At 40.1% G+C, this 19,026-nt stretch overlaps 1 protein-coding gene across 4 annotated transcripts in view; it reads left to right on the forward strand.

Annotated features, from left to right (window-relative positions):
• The window catches only part of LOC135084894 (zinc transporter foi), a 75,022-nt gene extending 56,470 nt beyond the window's left edge, over positions 1-18,552 (forward strand). For all 4 annotated transcript variants that reach the window (XM_063979636.1, XM_063979638.1, XM_063979639.1 and 1 more), the window contains exons 2-7: positions 7,645-8,132; positions 8,715-9,793; positions 10,577-10,713; positions 15,731-15,811; positions 16,359-16,546; positions 17,430-18,552. In XM_063979636.1, the coding sequence (XP_063835706.1) occupies positions 7,722-8,132; positions 8,715-9,793; positions 10,577-10,713; positions 15,731-15,811; positions 16,359-16,546; positions 17,430-17,570 (2,037 nt within the window). In that variant the 5' untranslated portion in view covers positions 7,645-7,721 and the 3' untranslated portion in view covers positions 17,571-18,552. The remainder of the gene's footprint in view (positions 1-7,644; positions 8,133-8,714; positions 9,794-10,576; positions 10,714-15,730; positions 15,812-16,358; positions 16,547-17,429) is intronic.
• Positions 18,553-19,026: the final 474 nt, after the last annotated feature.

Genomic DNA, 19,026 nt, shown 5'->3' on the forward strand with positions numbered 1-19,026 from the left:
AGTATCTTACAATGCGTTTCGCGGCATTTACATGTTGTCTTTTAGGACTGTTTACATATCTGCTTAACAAGTTTACTATAAAACTGATGTCTGGTCGTGACACAGAACATAAGAACAACAGTGAACCTATTAGTTCTCTATACGGAAAGTTTACAATTTCTTCATCTAGATTTTTAGAGATTGTTACATTTACATCAGATGGGGTTTTTACAGGATTAGCATCATTCATGTTAAATCTTTTTATGATCTGTTCTATATAATTTCTTTGATGAATGATAATGTGATTATTATCTTTTATTATTTGCATACCCACAAAATAAGTTAAATTTAATTCTTTAATTTTAAAAGCTTGTTTCAAATAGACTATAATTTGTTTTATCAGGTCTTCACTTGAGGAGACCACAAGACAGTCATCTACAAAAATTAATAAGTAAATTTTTATGCCATTAAATTCTCCTACATATATACAATTGTCTGCCTGTGACTGTGTAAAACCATAATCTTTTAGAAAATTAGTGAACTTTTTATTCCAACATCTGGATGCTTGCTTAAGGCCGTAGAGAGCTTTATTCAATTTTAAAATATAATCATTACTCACTGACACTCCCTCTGGGACTTCTAAATATATGTCCTCATCCAGATTGCCATTTAGAAAAGCTGTTTTGACATCGAACTGTTGAATTGCAAAATTGTATTTAGCTGCGAGAGATAGAATAATTCTAATGGAATCATACCTGATAGTTGGTGAAAATATTTCTTCATAGTCAATGCCCTTTACTTGCCTGAACCCACGTGCACATAAACGAGCTTTATACCTTGTTACCTCTCCATTTTCATCTCTTTTTATGGCAAAGACCCACTTGGCAGATAAGGTTCTTTGGTTTGTTCTTTTGACAGCAGTCCAGGTCTTATTTTCTTCATGTGCTTCAAGTTCTTCATTGACAGCTTTAGACCACTTATCTTTTTGGGAATCCCTCATGGCCTCTTCATATGTGGATGGCACTGTAAATTCCACAAAGTTTGCTTCATAATTTCTATTATATCGAGGTCTTAGATTTATTTGTCTTTCTTCTATGTCTTCTATCTCTTGAGATGGTTCATAACTGGGATCATCGTCTTCTTGACAGCTGTGCAAACTTTCAACTGAGTTTTCTAATGTCGATGAAGTGTCATTGGGATCGTGTACTTGTGTGTCTTCTTGAGTTTTGTCATCTTCTTCATCTACTAAAATTTTTGATATATTTCTTCTCATTTCAGGTGCTTTGTCTTCGTCGAAAATTACATTTCTTGATATTTTTATTTGTTTATTCCTTGTATTGAACATTCTGTAATTGTTGTTGTCGTATCCTACTAATATCATTTTCTCACTCTTCTTCTCTAGTTTCTTTCTTAGTTGGTCTGGTATGTGTACATATCCTTCGCTTCCAAACACCCGCACATGATCCAATTGAGGTTTGACACCAGTCCATGACTCAAAAGGTGTTTTATTGGGAGATTGACTTGAAGAAGTCCTGTTGAGTAGATATACTGCTGTATTGACAGCTTCTGCCCATAAGTATAATGGGACATCTCGAGCATATAACATAGAGCGAGCACTCTCTACTATGGTTCGAAACTCCCTCTCTGCACGTCCGTTCTGTTCTGGAGTGTAGGGTGCTGTGAGCTCATGTGTTATGCCTTCTTTCTCCATGTACTCCTTAAATGCAGTATTGACATATTCCTTTCCGTTATCGGTGTGTAAGATTTTGACACTGTGCATGTATTTGTTCTTGATCATGGCATTATAGATTTTAAAATAATCTAATACATCACTTTTATTTCTCATAAAATACACACATCTGTAGCTAGTCTTGGCATCTTTGAATAACACGAAGTATCTCATACCTTGTATTGATGTCTGACTCATTGGGCCGCATACATCGCTATACACCAGATCCCCTGGCTGTATTTCACTTCTTGAAGATTTTCGAAACGGTAGCCGATGTTGTTTACCATAAGCACATGCTTCACAGGTGTAGTTTTCTTCTGCATTGCCTTTTATTTTCAAACCTTCAGCCACATTGTTAACATTCATGTTTTTGATTTCTTTCAAATTTATGTGACCCAATCTTTCATGCCACTTTCTAATGTCAATATTGTCTTGTACTAAATTGCATTTTGCAGGAATTACTGGCTTAATATTCAATTCATATAGGTTATTTGTTTTTATTTCTGCACTCATTACCACTTCTTTGTTCAAATAAATGAATGCACTATTTCCTTTCTTTGTAATTGAATAACCTTGACGCATTATTACACCCTCGGAAAATAAATTTCTTCTTAGACTTGGAACAAAAAGTACATCATTCAATATTCCTGAATGCCATTTTCCATTCACATATCTTTCTATCATTATTCTTCCAATTCCACATACTTCAACCACATGTTCATTTCCGAGAGTCAATGTCTTTTGATTGCATTCCTTCAAGTCCAAAAATATGTCTCTTTTGTAGGTTATATGAGCTGAAGCGCCACTGTCTAAGATCCAAATATTCTGATCACTTAACTCAATCTTGTTTTCTATATTAAATGCCAGCATATTATCAGGCTTCCTTGTAAACCTTTTTGGTGCTCGACATTCCTTAGCAAAGTGACCTCTCTTTCCACAATTATAACACTCGAAGCGATGTTTGTTATTTTTGTTTTGTTTTGGACCATCACTATTGTGTTCATTTGTTTTTGATTGTCCTTTGCCTTTAGAATTTGTAACTAACAAGGCAGTTTCTTGCTCTTCCTCACAAGTTAAACTTGCTTCTTCATCAAGTAGACGGGCAGTCAAATTGATGATATTTTGCTTTGAAGGATCTAATGACAACCAAGCCTGTCGAAGAGTTCTATACTTTGCAGGCAAAGTACCAAGTATTTTGGTCATGATGGCTGTATCACTCACAATTTCACCACTTTCTTTCAACTGCTTGGCCAAGTTTTCAATTTTGGAAATGTGTTGAGCAATAGTGTCACTAGGAGACATTTTGTATTGATAAAACCTTTCTTGAATAATCATCTTGTTCAATTCACTTTTTTGTTCGTAAATTGATTCTAGTTTTGACATAATTTCACTTGCAGTTTCACAGTTCTCTATCAAAGTTATTTGTTTCAAGTCCATGTTTGAGGTTATTATGAACATGGCCATTCCGTCATTTTTCATCCAAGTAGTACTGTCTCCTTCTGGCTTTCTTTCAGTTATATCGATACCCTTGGCCTTCAGAGCACACTTGATCTGGAATTTCCATTGACGGAAATTATTTCCGTCGAATTTTTCCACACTCATTGAGCGCGTGTCCATTTTGGAGGTTATGACTCTGCAGTTTTCACACTATTTAACTAAATACGAAGGTATTGTTTTCTACTGATCTTCAATTTCCAGAGATTTCCTGGGCCCATAACCTGTTAATTGGTAGGTTTTGATGGAATATATCAATGAAATTGAGATTTTCTGATGCACATTTATTGCAAGTAAGAACACTGTTCCTAGACCACAGTAATAGAGAAACTTTTTTTTTTTTTATTACATAGACAATATTTTATTGCTCTATGACCAAACCATTCATCAACATACAGCCAAGAGCAATATTCTAAATAAAATTATTATATACTTAACATATCTCGACAAAGTTGTAAATATAAATTACATACAAGCCGACTTTTCTGTCAGTAAGTATTTGGTATTATTTACGATCGAACAACTAATTAATTACATATATTAAACTAGAAATTCTTTTACAAAAGTAGATAACTGAAAAATTTCAATTCGTCAACAATCTTTATTACACTTTACTTTTTCTTTTCAATGCCAAAAGTAAAATTATAGCTTTTCTTTTAAAGTAGAAAGAGCAGACTTTCGAATGGTTCTCCATAATTATACCTACTTGTCAAGTTATTTATTTATTTTAGTTGAATACTAGTTTTAAAAGATTTTATTTTTTATGTTAACGAAGATAATATTTACAACAATAGTAGTACACAACAGTGTTTCCTGAGATCCAACAAAAATAATTGAAATTGTGTTGGTGTGATGAGACGTCAGTGAAATTCAAGCCTCAGTCTAACCTTTGCCTTCCTATCATGGTACGTTTCAAGTGCACGGTACCTTAGAAGGCACCACACACTGTCTGACCTTCACGTCCCGCGATATCACTGCCACTGCGGCGGACGAAAATAGATGCCTTCCGTATCATAGGGTTGGAATGACAAAAAACATATTTAGACAACATTTTGTTGTAATTTATCATTGGTTTGAAAAAAAGTGCGACATGCCGTGCCATCAACAAGGTGGACAGATGACCTCATAAAGGTAGCAGGAAGGCGTTGGATTCAGGCCGCTACCGGGTCAATATGGAATTAATGGGGGAGGCCTATGTTCAGCAGTGGACGTCCTGTGGCTGAAATGACGATGATGATTGTTTGTAAATCGAAAGTTTAGTACTTTTCGAATATTAAAAGTGGATGCGGGCAGCGCAGGACCGGTCGTTGTAGAAATCCTTGGGGGAGACCTTTGTCCAGCAGTGGACATCATTTGACTGCAACGAAAAGTAGAGGACCAAAATATGATCCCTGATGCACTCCCGAAAGTTATTCTAAAAACCATAGTTATGTAACCAACAACTACGTTACATGATAAAGGTATTATTTAGATATGAATTAGATTTTATAGATCTCACAAAGTACGAATAACCTCTAATATAATAATGAAAGATTTGAAATTAATTTGTTATGAGAGGCCTTGTCCAAATCCGAAGATTTAACGATATAAAAGTAAACGATGTATTCGTTTAACGTGCTTAAGTTTTTTGGCGATGTCTCCACCACTGCAGTAGGTGTGGGAAATAAGGTATTAAAGTGATTCTGGCAGGGAATCTTGGCAACACAGCTGGTGTGATACCATCGCAGTGCCAGTTGATGGCAGTGTTGCTGCTTAATAGAATCTCTAAATAATTTTTAAACGGTGAAAGTATCAAAAATTTGTATTTGTTCTGAAACTTCTTACGCCCGTATACACAAACGATGCACAGCGTTGAATAGGTTCGTATGTCACCCTGTGCGTCCACGCGCACTGTGAGACCTGACCTCAGAATAATGTTTGTGGATACGGGCGTTAAAATATGGTCATATTCGAAATATTGAAATTATTTACTATCAATCATTCTGAATAAAGTGATGGTACTTCATTGACTTATATTCGAGATATTGAAATTTGAACTATCAATCATTCTGAACTGGTACTTATTTACTTTGAGCGATTGTAGTTGAAGCAATCATAAAATCTAAAGACAATAAGGTTTAAATTTGTTCAGCAGTGTATTTTTAAAACACGGCGCGTGTAGGCTTTTTAGTCTTAGCACAAGGTCCGACTGCTTCAAAGTGAAAACAGAAATAACTGCATGTTCTGTTACGTCTGTAAGAATTTTTGAAATTAATTAGAGAATGGGAGCTTGACAGAGCGAAGTTTCATCATCATCATCAACTCAGCCATAGGACGTCCGCTGCTGAACATAGGCCTCCCCCAATGCTTTTAAAAGTCAAAAGACTAAAAATGTATTTGACTCCAACTGAGCTAATTAGACACTTGATGAACCCGTCGAAATTTTCATTTGCTTAGTTTGGGATTAGAAGCGCAGTGTAAAATGTCCAAAGATTTTATACTAAATACATTAACTAACAATAACGTGAACAACTCAAAGAAATTATGGAAGAATCTCAAAAGTACTGTCTGGCCAGACAAAAGGAAATCAGCTGACCTTCCATTTATTTATCAAGGGTAAAATTTTCCATTCAGTCATCGACCACCTGTTGAGTTGGTCATCAATTTTTCAAATAATTATATTCCATCGACGTTCAGTCTCCATCAGACTAAAACTAAAAAGTAAACGCAGCCGTGTCGCAGCTATTAGTATCGCCGTGCTCAATGAGGCGTGACTTTCTTTTATGAAGATTATTTCGCTTGGAACCAGCGATTTGTACCTATTTACATAACCTGCTTGAGATCGACAATAGATTGTTAAGAGATTGTGAACTCTTAAATGTTTGCTTATTCTATTAAACTTTTGGATAGTTAGAACTAATAGAATTCGTGTCATCATTCGCCGAAATTGTGATCTGCGAGTTAGTTCTGCTGTCGATTTATTCTTGTGAAAAATTCATGCTTGTTACTTGTAAATTGACGTTAATTTGTATACTACAAGTTTTTATTATTGACGATCCCAATATTGGAAGATTTGTTAGTAAGAAAAATGGAGTAGGTCTGCATAGCTTTTTAGTTTACCTACAGATCGTTTCATCCACGAAGACGCGCCCCACCATTCTTCCGCTAATGTCTGAGTGCTATCGGTACACGCTAAATAATCCATGAGTGCACACGCACACTACAATAATGACGCTCGGATTGCTCGGATCAAACTCCCCGCACCCCGTGCGACCGAGACCAAACATTGGTGGGGCGCGTCTTTGTGGATGAAACGATCTATATCTGACAGTCCACTAGAGATCTCAAAAATATCACCATAATATTCAATATCAAATACATTTGCGATAGGTACTCCCTCATATCCGACAAAACGATGAATAAAAACCTCCCGGGAGACATACCATAAAGTCAAATATAATTCGAAAGAAGTACGCCGCGAGTGAAATCTATTTTCACAAAAAATACTCATAAAAAAGCAAAAATCACTGCAGTAATGTTGCCAATATACATGAACGTGATAAATCTAAAATTGGAACCTAGTGGTTCTTCTGATTAATTTCGTTGCGGATCCAATGACAGTTTAACTTTCCCCCGGGACAAACTTGACCTTCACTGGTTGGATTTCGGCGGTCAAGCTGTAGATCCTGGCTACACAGGAGTTGCAGGAGTGGGAACGAGAAACTGTCATTTGAGACTGAGACTGATGTCCCGGATGCCAGTCTCACTCAATCAATGCCAATTTATAGCACATAATTATTAATAGACTGTAATAATGTGAAGGAGAAAATAAAGATTTTTGTTATGATTAATAATAACCAATGGTGCCAAGCGGAAGCGGCCAGTCCCGTTAGATTCAATTCACACTAATTTGACGTTTGATCGATCAATTTATCTAGCACAAGGCTAAACGATGAAAAGTGATAAAAGAAAAAATCATTAGGTACAGCCGTTATGGATAAAAACACGGCTAGGTTGAAGGTGACTGAGTGTCGAACTCTTGACTTTTATGATTTTTATAGTAGATTTTTGGTATCAGGTCAAATGTCACTAGAGATTTCGAAAAAATTGTCATTTGGTTTGACTAATTAGTAAGTAATACCAAGGTTTACGCAAGGGATACTTTTGGGTAGCGTTTTTTTACGTTCTTGTAAAATACGTTTCTATTCATCCCCTCCCCAGTTCTTCTATCGAAATGGACAGAGAAAGCGGGGATTCCCGCGGCCAACGTGAAATTTTAAATTCAGGAGTCACGAAAAGCGCCCATTACTGTACTTACAAATCGTCAAATCTTTAATTATTCAACAACTAAATATTGTCATCTTTCGAAAAAACGGAATTTCCTTTAACTTATTAACTTCTTTCATGAAGACTGCTCATATGCATTTAAACAACAACTAACAGCTCCCTCTCTTTGTCCACAGATCAGACCAGATATGACCGTCAGATCCTGACAGCATCAAGCATCCTAACTATAAGCCAGCATTTAGTGTAAGCCAAAATGTCGCACCATTTCGTCACGGTGTGCCTATTCTGCCTTCTCTGCGCGGCGCACAGCTGCGGATCCCATATAGACATACAAAACGATGGAGTTTTAACTTTCGACCCTGCAACAGAAGTGAGACACATAGCTGTTATAGAAGACAAAAGAAAAGAAGACAGGTACCAGAGACTACAGAAGACTAAACACAGAGACAGATCCAAAAGGGAACTAAGAAATGTGAACCCTAACGCGTATGTAGAGAAAATTTTCCGGCTGTACGGTGATGCTGCAAGTATGACCATGAATCTGACTGGGTTCAATACAATGCTGAAGAATTTGGATCTGGACACGTTGGTCACGGGTGGAGTTGAAAAGACTGAGAATATAGAATATATCGGCCAGACTGGCGCTAAGCAGGATATTGTAAATGTAAGTTGAAGATTTATAGTTATTATTGTTCATAAGTTCATACAAATACAAAAAAATTATTTGTTGTGTTACAGTAGTGTCAGTATGTTCCACTCAAAGAGCATACAATTTGTCAGACAACAATAGAAAATATATTTAATTATTACATTCATAACCTTGGTATCAGACTTTGAAAGTCTTAAAACTAACTTAATTATAATGAAACGTTATCTAAACACGCTAAGCCTTTCTTCTATTTAAAATCCTGATTGTAAAGAGTAAACTTGAGAATTCCAGACATTAGAGTATTTAGAGTCAAGCTAATGAGAGATTATAATGCCCGTTTTCACCATCAATCCCTAATTTTAAGTGACCCCTTTGAAAACAAAATTCCTGTTATGTGTTGCCATAGGGGTCACTTAAAAATTAAGGATTGATGGTGGAAACGGGCAATTTTGATCTATAACCTTTCACAGTGATTATCGGGTTCGAACTGTTCTTACACACGAACCACTTGTATCGAAAAACTCTCAAAACTTTCATATACAGTCTAATTTTTTTTCCAATATGCGACCTAACATCACCTTTTCTTTCTGCCCCCAGTGTGTCAGCAGTGCTGAACTAATAACCACAGTAAACACGCGGTTAAAACCGCCACACGACCACAACCACGACGTGGATGACCACGAAGCAGAAGGTTTCCTCTCACAAGAAACCCTACAGGCCATCTGCCCCATACTGTTATATCAAAAACTAGCGAACACATCTTTAGAGCAACATGGTTGTGTAAAAGAAACCAATCTTCCCAGCAGAAGAGTGGAGGACAGGGATTTGAAAGAAAAAGAGAATGCGTACTCCAAAAACATGCTCGCAGTTTGGTTGTACTCCTGTTTAAGTATAGCCATCATCAGCGCTTGTGGGCTTCTAGGAGTTGCGGTCATACCTATCATGCATAAGACTTACTACAATCACTTACTGCAATTCCTTGTAGCATTAGCTGTAGGGACATTATGTGGAGACGCGTTATTGCATTTGATGCCTCATGCAATGAGTCCGATTGAGGATGACCATAGCCATGATCATGACCATGAAACGGCTGTACAAGTCAGTCATTCACATGATGATGGGATGTGGAAGGGGCTAGCTGCTATGATGGGAGTAGTCTTCTTCTACTTCACTGAAAAGGGATTAACAGTCGTTGTGGAATGGAGGAAACGTCGTCAAAAGCTGGAAGAAGACAAACTTCCTCCCCGCGTCCGTGTGTTGAAAGACGAAAGTGTGGGTGGATGCTCCGGTGGTGCTAAGGCTCCGATCACCAATTCCACGTCGAATTCCATAATGAATATAATAAAAAGAGACGAAAAGGGTGATCCTACAACGAAGACATGCAAGCATAAATATTCTGGATACCCTTACTGCTACGATGAGATTGATACTGATACGCATGATGACCACCACATGAGGGATGGTCAAATTCCTCCCTCTCCCAAAGCGAAACACAATAATTCTGTCAGTGTAGTCTCTTCTAATGCCCTGAACCCTGAGGCGAAGGAGGAGCCGACTGCGAAAGATTGGCTGCTGAAGGCTGAAACGCCGGCTGTAGTGGAAATGAACAACATCAAACATAAAGAGGATGGTGCTAAGGATTTGAAGGATGGGGACAGCTACACAGTTATATTGAGGTAAGTTACGCTCTTCAATACGACTGCCTTACGAATTTTCTTCAATGTTTTTTGGTACTTTGTGCCTTTTTTTCGTTCTGTCAGCTTATACAGACCTGTCAACCTACTGTATACTAGTTTGAGAATTCTTGATAATCATGATCTGATATTTATTTTCAATTATCTGAACCATGGTGGTTATCTGTTGTCTTTCAGTTTCAGTATTTTGGCACATATGAATTTATTATTTAAGGGTATCCTGCAAGTAAACTAATAGGAATTTTGACACAATAGGTAATTGACATCCTTCTTATGAGCTATCAAATCGATGCTCTCACATAGAATCCGTATGGAAAAATCAAATGAGTCACTTTTTCAAGGTTTTAGGGCTAGAATGTATGTTCTATCAGCAGTTAGTCGTCAGTTAGTTTATTATCAGTGTTCCCACCTGGTTGGACCGACGATCTGGTGAATCGCGGGAGGTGCTGGATGCGAGCGGCTCAGGACCGATCTTTGTGGAAATCCTTAGGGGAGGCCTTTGTCCAGCAGTAGACGTCATTTAGGCAGATAGGGCGCCTTCAAATTGGAGGTGTGAGGAAGCGCTGTAGTGGCGCCACTGTTTTCATAAAATTTCTAGAAGCGCACACGCAGTTGCAATACTATAATATACACATTGCATGCGGTGCGGCGCTTCCTCACGCCTCTATTTGAAGACGCCTTATTTATTTATCTATTTTAGGAAGACCATTATTTTATTTGTTTGTGGTGTCAAATTACGTAACCAATTTGTGACGTCACTTCCAGAGAGCATTCGCGCGCGCACCACGGTCATTCGCACGCGCACGGGCACGTGCACGCGCCGCCTTCCTCCATGTCATCTGTGGCCTGGATGGTCATCATGGGCGACGGGCTACATAACTTCACTGACGGGATGGCTATTGGTAAGTTTATATTTTGGTCTTGGGAATTGGGACATTCCCATTGGGAAAGGTAGCAGGAAGGCGCTGGATGCAGGCCGCTACCAACCGAGCAATGTGGAAGTCATTGAGGGAGGCCTATATTCAGCAGTTGATTCAGCGGCTGAAATGATCATCATCATCATCACACAAACAAATAAGTATGGACAGTAGGAAGGAACCTGTTGGAAAGTGATCAGGCTCAAGGTGGATGCGAGCTTCAGCTTGGAATCGAACAGGATATTTGAATTCCCAACTGCCAAAAACATTGTTGCTATGACGACAGACTTAGATAAGGTGGTAACTACTAGCAAGGCGGACTTAGAATGCTCCCTTGCACGAATCTTCTCAAATTTACTAGAGGCAAATGGATGATTCAGCCCACTCCATGTCCTCTGTAGCGTAGATGGTCATCATGGGCGACGGGCTCCACAACTTCACCGACGGGATGGCTATTGGTAAGTCAAAGATCCATCATTATCAGGTCATTTAGTGTCCACTGCAGGTGCCACCAGAACAGAGCTGTACCAGAGGCAAAAGGAGAATTTATCCCACTCCATGTCCTTATGGGCTCCACAATTTTACTGACTTGATGGCTATTGGTAAGTTAGTATTAAGCCCATCATTTATCAGGTCATTTAGTACCCACTGCAGGAGAATGAACCATTCTACCAGAGGCAAAGGGAGGACTCAGCCATGTGCTCGGTGGCGTGTAGCAGACTTATCAACTCGGAAAGGGATCAGCGCCTTTCGCGAGCTGTCATCGTCTTTCGCGCGCTATCAACCGCGAGGCGTTTACGTTACGGTGCGGATAAGTGTGCGTTGCAGTATGGAGTTTCGTACAAATAATACTGACCGCCTCTAGTTGATACGGTTACGATCCGTTTCCGGGTTGGTAAGGACGAACTTTAGGCGCCACTGCAGGAGAACAAACCTCTCTATACCAGAAACAAATGCGGGAGAAGTCTACCTACCAGTCCCCCGAAGCTCTTGGCCTCACCAGATGGAAAGTAATGATGATCAAGACGAAGGTGGAAGCGAATTTCACCCTGAATCTTCAACCACAGAGGAACTGGCTATGTTGCTAACATTGTTGCTATGGCGACAGACTTAAAGCGGACTTAGAACATGCCCTACCAACCAAAACAGCAGAAATTTTCTACTTTTTTACCCGACTACGCGACGCAATGGAGTGGTAATTTAACACTATGATCCTACGTTTGCTGATTGGGATACCTTAAAGGTCTCAACTGTAGGTGGCCTATATGATCTCACCAAACTACATAACTAAACCAAACACGTGCCTCCGATGTCACATTACCTACATCTCGCTATAACAATACCGTGTAATGCGTTGCTATTTGAATTACGATAATAAATCAAAGTCATGTATTGTTTATGTTTGCACGCTTTGAAGGTAGAAGGTTTACTGATATGTGTGACTTGAAGGTTGCGTGGAATTCTATATTTGACGGTCGATTAGAGATTCTGTACCTAAGTATACGTAAACGAACTAAAGTCGCTGACATAGCCCGACGGATTAGCAAGCTGGGATATCAGCTGGATTTACCGGAATCTGGTTGTATGCCTTCACCAGGTCGATGGTGGAGAAGATGGTACATCCTGAGAGCTGGTAGGAGAAGTCATGTATGTGACGGATGGGATACCGATCTGGAATAGTCCTGGCATTAAGCGCACGGTAGTCGCCGCATGGTCTCCATCCATCGTCCTTCTTCCTCACCATGTGCAGAGCAGAAGACCATGGACTCTCTGAACGTCGAGCCGTACCACACGCAAGCATGTCCTCAAACTCCTTCTTCGCTGCTTGGAAGCGAACTGGATCAAGACGTCGAGGCTTGCAAGATACCGGCGGACCAGGGCTGACCCTAATGTGGTGCAGTGTGTTGTGCTTGGGTGGAGAACGAACGCCTGCCGGTCTGGTAATTTCTGGGAACTCGCGCAGAAGTGCGTGAAACTCGGTCTCACCAGTGACGGCTTTGATAGAAGCGATGTCGTCTGAGGTTCCAGAAGTAACAGCTGCTACGGACAGGGTTGTGATTCCATCGACCAAACGCTGATTTCTGCAGTCCACAAGCAAATTGTAGTGGCTCAGGAAGTCCACACCGATGATGGACTTTGAAACGTCTGCTATGATGAAGTTCCAAGTAAAATCTCGCCTGAGTCCCAAGTTCAGGTGTAACAGTGCAGGTCCATAAGTGTGAATGACAGAATTGTTCGCTGCGACGAGATCATACTTGGTCTTAGTACAGGGCGTCTTGATAGCAGATCGCGGGAAAACACACAGGTCTGAGCCAGTGTCCACGAGGAACTGCATTTTCGATGTGCGATCCGTAACGAAGAGACGGCCTGTTGCAGAGGGGCAGTCGTGGGCCGCTACTTCCGACCGCCCTTGAAGTTTTCCGACGGGAAGCTGCAAGGCTGCTTACACTTCTTCGCCTTCGTACCGTAGGTGTAGTGGTAGAAGCAGTGTGGATGGTCAGGCGGTGGTTGTCTTGGTCTAGAGCGGCTGCGTGAGCGATTGTACCGGTTGTTATTTTGAGATCTCGCACGTGATCGGTTCTCTGAATCCTCAAGCCTGCTAGTCAGCATAGCCACTTGTTTGGTCAACTCTGCGATCTGGTGTTCCATGTCGCTGTAGGGAACTGCAGCAGAGGAAGTGCTGGCGACTTGCGGAATTGACGGTGCGATCTCATAGACTTTATCAGCCAACTCGCCGAGTTTGTCCTTATCGAGGTCCATTTGAGAGGCGATGACCGTCTGGATGTTCTGCGGCAGCCTGCTGGACCACAGAGTAAGCAGGAAGTCAGAAGACACCGATGGACCAGCCAAACCCGACAGGTGACGCAGGAACTGAGACGGCTTCCGATCGCCCAGCTCTTCGTGCATCAGAAGCTGCTTAATCCGTTTTTCCTGAGAAGCTGACAGTCGTTTAATTAGTTCGGACTTCAGCTTTTCGTACTTGTCCGTAGGAGGCGGGTTGGTGATGATGTCCTTCACCTCGATGGCATATTGGTGGTCCAACTGCGCGACCAAATAGTAGAACTTGGTCTCGTCCTTAGTTATACCAGATAGGACAAACTGTGATTCAACCTGGGCAAACCACAACGCAGGCTCCTCAGGCCAGAAGGGCGGGACTCTTACGCTGACTTTTAAAATTTCCTCATTGCCCATTGTTACAAATTCGAAAAATCGCTCACCGCTTATGACCACACCGCGGCCTTATCCTTTTGTAAAATTTTTCCAAACTTCGACTGCTTCGGAAATTCTCCTTCTCCGTCGTCGGGGTCACCAGATATGGGGGTTATTTGCCAACAACCCACCATATATTTTACTCGGAATCCTATTCCGATTCTTAATCGTTAAGATTATTGTTATGCAGTTCGAGTCAGGAAATAAAGGTAGGAAGAACACGGTAGAAGGAAGAATGTTATTAGCGGATAGGAAATTATATTTAACAACAGGAATAGCAAGGGATTGATTAGGATACAATAGCAATAAAATTATTTAAACGTTGAGAGCAAAGCGATCGCGGAAGAAGTGTCACGACGACATATTTCAAATCTCTTCAACGGCGATGAGTGATCGGAGAACGGTGACCGGCGTTGAAGCGAGACGGCAGCATACGTCTTCACGGGTGTGCGAGTGACGCAGATGTATTGTGACGGCCGCAGCACGCATGCGCCAACGATTCGTTCACGTTCCGTCAAGTCGGGGTTGGCCCAATCTCATAGGCGGAAGCGGATCGCTCCGAAATCTAAGGCGGTGGTTCAAGTTAGGAATGTGGCGGATGGCCGCCACAGGCAGGGCACATAGTACGCAGAACTGATGGCCGATGGGGCAGTAAGGATCTGGAGTGGAGGCCGCGTACCGGAAAACGCATCGTGAGACGTCCACCTTCAAGGTGGACCGACGACATCATAAAGGTAGCAGGAAAGCGCTAGACGCAAGCCGCTAGTCGCTACCAACCGAGTAACATGGAAAGAATTGGGGGAGGCCTATGTTCAGCAGTGGACGTCCTATGGCTGAGATGATGACCTAAGTATAGATAGGGGTAGATGCTACAGTAAAGAAAACTTTTCCTTCTCTGGGCAGCAAGGTTCTAGAGTGAAAGCCACGTAACGGAAAGTACAGCGTAAGACGTCCACCCCCGACGACCTCATAAAGGTAGCAGTTAACCGCCTCTGTGGTCTAGTGGTAAGACCTGCTTCAGACGCAGAGGTCCGGGTTTGATTCCCAGTGGGGGCAGATTTTTCTGTTCGGTTTGGTTGGTGGTGGGGCTTGTTCTAAATCCGCCTGGCTAGCTACCACCATCTTACCTAAGTCTGTCGCCATCACAACAATGTTAACAGCATTGTTGTGTTCCGGCAGTTAGAGGTAAGATAGATAGCCAGTTCCTCCGTGGTGGAGGATTCCGGGTGAAGCTCTCTTCCACATTCGGCCTGATCATCACTTACCATCAGGTGAGATACAGGCCAAGAGCTTCCTCGTTGTAGATTAAAAAAAGGAAGGCGCTGGATGCAGGCCGTTACCAACCAGCCAGCCTTTGTGGAAAGCATTGGGGGAGGCCTATGTTCAGCAGTGGACGTCCTGTGACTGAAATAATGATGATGATGAGTGTATTCCTAGACCTTTAAGGGCCCTTTCCCAAGGAAATCCAGTTTTGCAGATGCAAACTGGACTTGTGTGTTCACACGACAGTATCCCGTCTTTTGCGGTACAGGTGTTTGCAAAAAAATTATGCAGGATGCTGCTGGTGATAACACCTCTCAAACAATACTTGTAATTAAACTGGATCCTGTTATTCACTGGTCCAGTTGAATGACAAAACGGTTTCTAAATTAGAACGTATCGGTTTTTGCCGGACATAAACGGGATGCTCATGTGAATGTTTAGTATGTCATGTACAACTATGATGATGCTCATTATGGGAATTATTTCAAAAAGGAACTAAATACTGATGTTATGTTTTTTTATATTCCAGGTGCTGCATTTGCTTCGAACATAGCCGGTGGGTTCTCTACGGCCATCGCTGTTCTGTGTCACGAGCTTCCCCATGAATTAGGTAAGTTGCTTTTACTTTAAAATTGGGCAATGGGAATTCACTCACCCAATTTTCAATCTTACTCACTTATTATTAGGGTTCACCTTTCGAGATCTTTTAGGTAGCATGCTTGGAATGCATGAGCTAATATTTTCAAGAAGGCGAAAAAACTTTATTTATATCTCTGTCTATCTCTATCATCCCCCTTGTATCAGAAGAACGTCTATTTTTAGCTACTTCTCTCATTTTCCGATTCATTTTATCGAGTGTTTCCCCATGGACTCCAGCCATTGTCCGTACCAATAGAAATTGTCAATTTTGCAAATATGATAAAAATCACCTCAAACAAAGTCTGTTTCTTATCACTATGTTTCTTGCAATCAAATATAGGTTTATTATTCAAACAAATCACGTGATACATAGACAGATTGGTGTGGAATGTTAGTGAACTCTATATTATTATGTTTCCAAATTCCAACTTCTCTTGGCGCAGACACCTTTATTGACTGGCTACACAAGAGTTACAGCGTTGGAATTCTCCCTATGATGATGCATATTTAATTTCCAGGCGACTTCGCGGTGCTCCTCAAAGCGGGCATGTCTGTCAAGCGAGCGGTCTGCTACAACATCCTGTCATCGGCTCTATGCCTCGCCGGGATGGTCTGCGGAGTCTTAGCCGGCCACGCGCCTTCCGCCACCCGCTGGTTGTTCGCGGTCGCTGCTGGCATGTTCTTATACATCGCCCTTGTGGATATGGTAAGTGGGGGAATTAGGGGTGTTGTTTGAAATTGGAGTTTTATTGTTTTTGTCAATAAGGAAAAGGACTGGACTTAGAATGGTACCTTGAGGTACACCACGGTATATTGCTGGCATGTTCCTATACATCGCCCTTATGGATATGGTGAGTGGAAAATTAAGGGTGGTGTTTGAAATTGGAGTCTTATTGTATTTGTCAATAAGGAAAAGGACTGGACTTAGGAGTGTCACCTTGAGGTACACCACGGTATATTGCTGGTATGTTCCTATACATTGCCTTTGTGGATATGGTGAGTGGGAGGATTAGAAATTCGAGTTTTATTGTTTTTGTCAATAAGGAAAAGGACGGGACTTAGAATGGTACCTTGAGGTACACCACGATATATTGCTGGCATGTTCCTATACATTGCCTTTGTGGATATGGTGAGTGGGGGAATTAGAGATAGTGTTTGAAATTGGAGTTTTGTTGTATTTGTCAATAAGGAAGAGGACTGGACTTAGAGTGGTACCTTGAGGTACACCACGGTTTTTTTGTTGGTGAGTTGAAGTGTGCTCTATAGATAGGAGGACTTTAACTAGAGAGACAAATAATTATTATTACGGGCAGTATCATAGAGAATAAAAGACTAAAAGCGTAACAGTATCACTATAGGAGAGACTTGAAGTTTGCTTTGTGAACAAGGAAAGAAATTAGACCCAGTATATTGCCCTACAGTACCCCACACTCCACAGTAATTCTGCAGTGTGCTGCAGAGTTGCCTTAAACATAATAATGGTCTCACTATGTCCAAATCTTGATCTTTATTGTCAATGCGCAAAAAGTCGTTGATTCGAGTCTAGAGAAAATATAATATTAATAAAATTGTTGTATCTTTCTCCTCAGATGCCTGAGCTCAGCACATCCCACAGCAAGGAAGGTACACTCTGCCAGTGCATACTCCAACTGCTCGGTTTGGCTTGCGGAGTTGGCATCATGCTGGTCATAGCCCTATACGAGCATGACCTCAAGAACTTATTTGGATAAGTGACAGTAAAGTGCGGTGAATGTGTCATGACAACTCATGACAAAGTCATGTACAGTTGTGACAGTCATGAACGGTTGTGACAATGGATTGTGGAACAGTGACAGTGAATTGTGAAACGGAAAAAAAAAATATCAAGAAAACTGCGAAAACTCCAAGTTGAACAGTTGGTATGGTAATATAAGTACTTACGAGCCTGTGGTGTCAGTTTTTATTGCTGGACACATTTTGCTACTACACTACTTCCTATCAATATTAAATCAGTATATAAATTTGTATTTAATAATCGTTTTCCGGCCTCCAATGTTTCAAGATGTTGGACATACAAAATGAGGTATGAAGTTGAAGAAATTAACAGCAACCTACAAAAATGGTGACGATTAAATCCAGTGAAAAGGACAAAATGCAATTGTGTCGGAAATTTGGTGCCAACAAAGTGATTAAAATCGGTCTACGAAAAAAAAACTTAAAAAATAACCAGTGATATGTGTAGCGTAACTTAATTCTAAGTAAGTAGTGAAGATCCGTACTTAATATGGAATTACTTATTTTTGCCCGGGGTCTAACGGACCCCAACTGATTTTTCTGGGGTCTTACGGACCCCAAATGATTTCCAGTGATTGTGTTTGTAAATGTTAACTACTCTGTTTAAATATGAGCTATGTTTGAAATTATCAGTTATTAATTATTTCTTAATGTATATTAATTAATTAATAACAAGATGTATGATGATTGAATGGTATGTCAACTTATTGTGGGGTACATTTTGACCCCAATGACATTGATGCTTAAATCGAAAAACTGTTATCCTATAAATTATTTTAAGTTTTAAATAAATAATTAAAATTAAATCGAAAAGATCTCAGAGATGTTAACAGAATTGTTTGAAATCATACATTTTGCTCAAAATGTTCAAATTGTTAATTTTTTTCTTGGAACTCGAATAAATCTGGCTACATGGTTGTGTAGATAGTATTTAATTTTTCTTATGTGTTTTATTTTTATTTATAATTCATATAAAACCCAAAAACCCTTTTATAAGCTACCAAAATACACAAAATATTATCAAATTGTTTGTCTTAATACATATGAAAATATTGAAGATTTAATTATTAATTTCTGGTAGTTATAATTATGATATTTAGGTACACTTCTCAATTTATTTTCTCTTCAGAGTCAAAAATAAACACTATAACAAGAATTCCTAACATTTCTAAAATCTTCTTTAGCATTTGTATTGAGCGACTATTCAATTCACAATCATAGCATATAACATTATTTAAATTCATACCATTTATTAGACCAACTACATACATACTACATAATTCATAGCGCTCATCACAGTAATATGTGATTGACCTACAATGAATGAAACTTTATTGTAATATAATGAATTTATTGGTAAAACTATGTTGTTTTATTTACTTTTGTAACGAAGGTGCGTCAATCAATTGATCA

The sequence above is a fragment of the Ostrinia nubilalis genome, chromosome 27 (genome assembly GCF_963855985.1).
Source record: "Ostrinia nubilalis chromosome 27, ilOstNubi1.1, whole genome shotgun sequence".
NCBI classification, from domain to species: domain Eukaryota; kingdom Metazoa; phylum Arthropoda; class Insecta; order Lepidoptera; family Crambidae; genus Ostrinia; species Ostrinia nubilalis.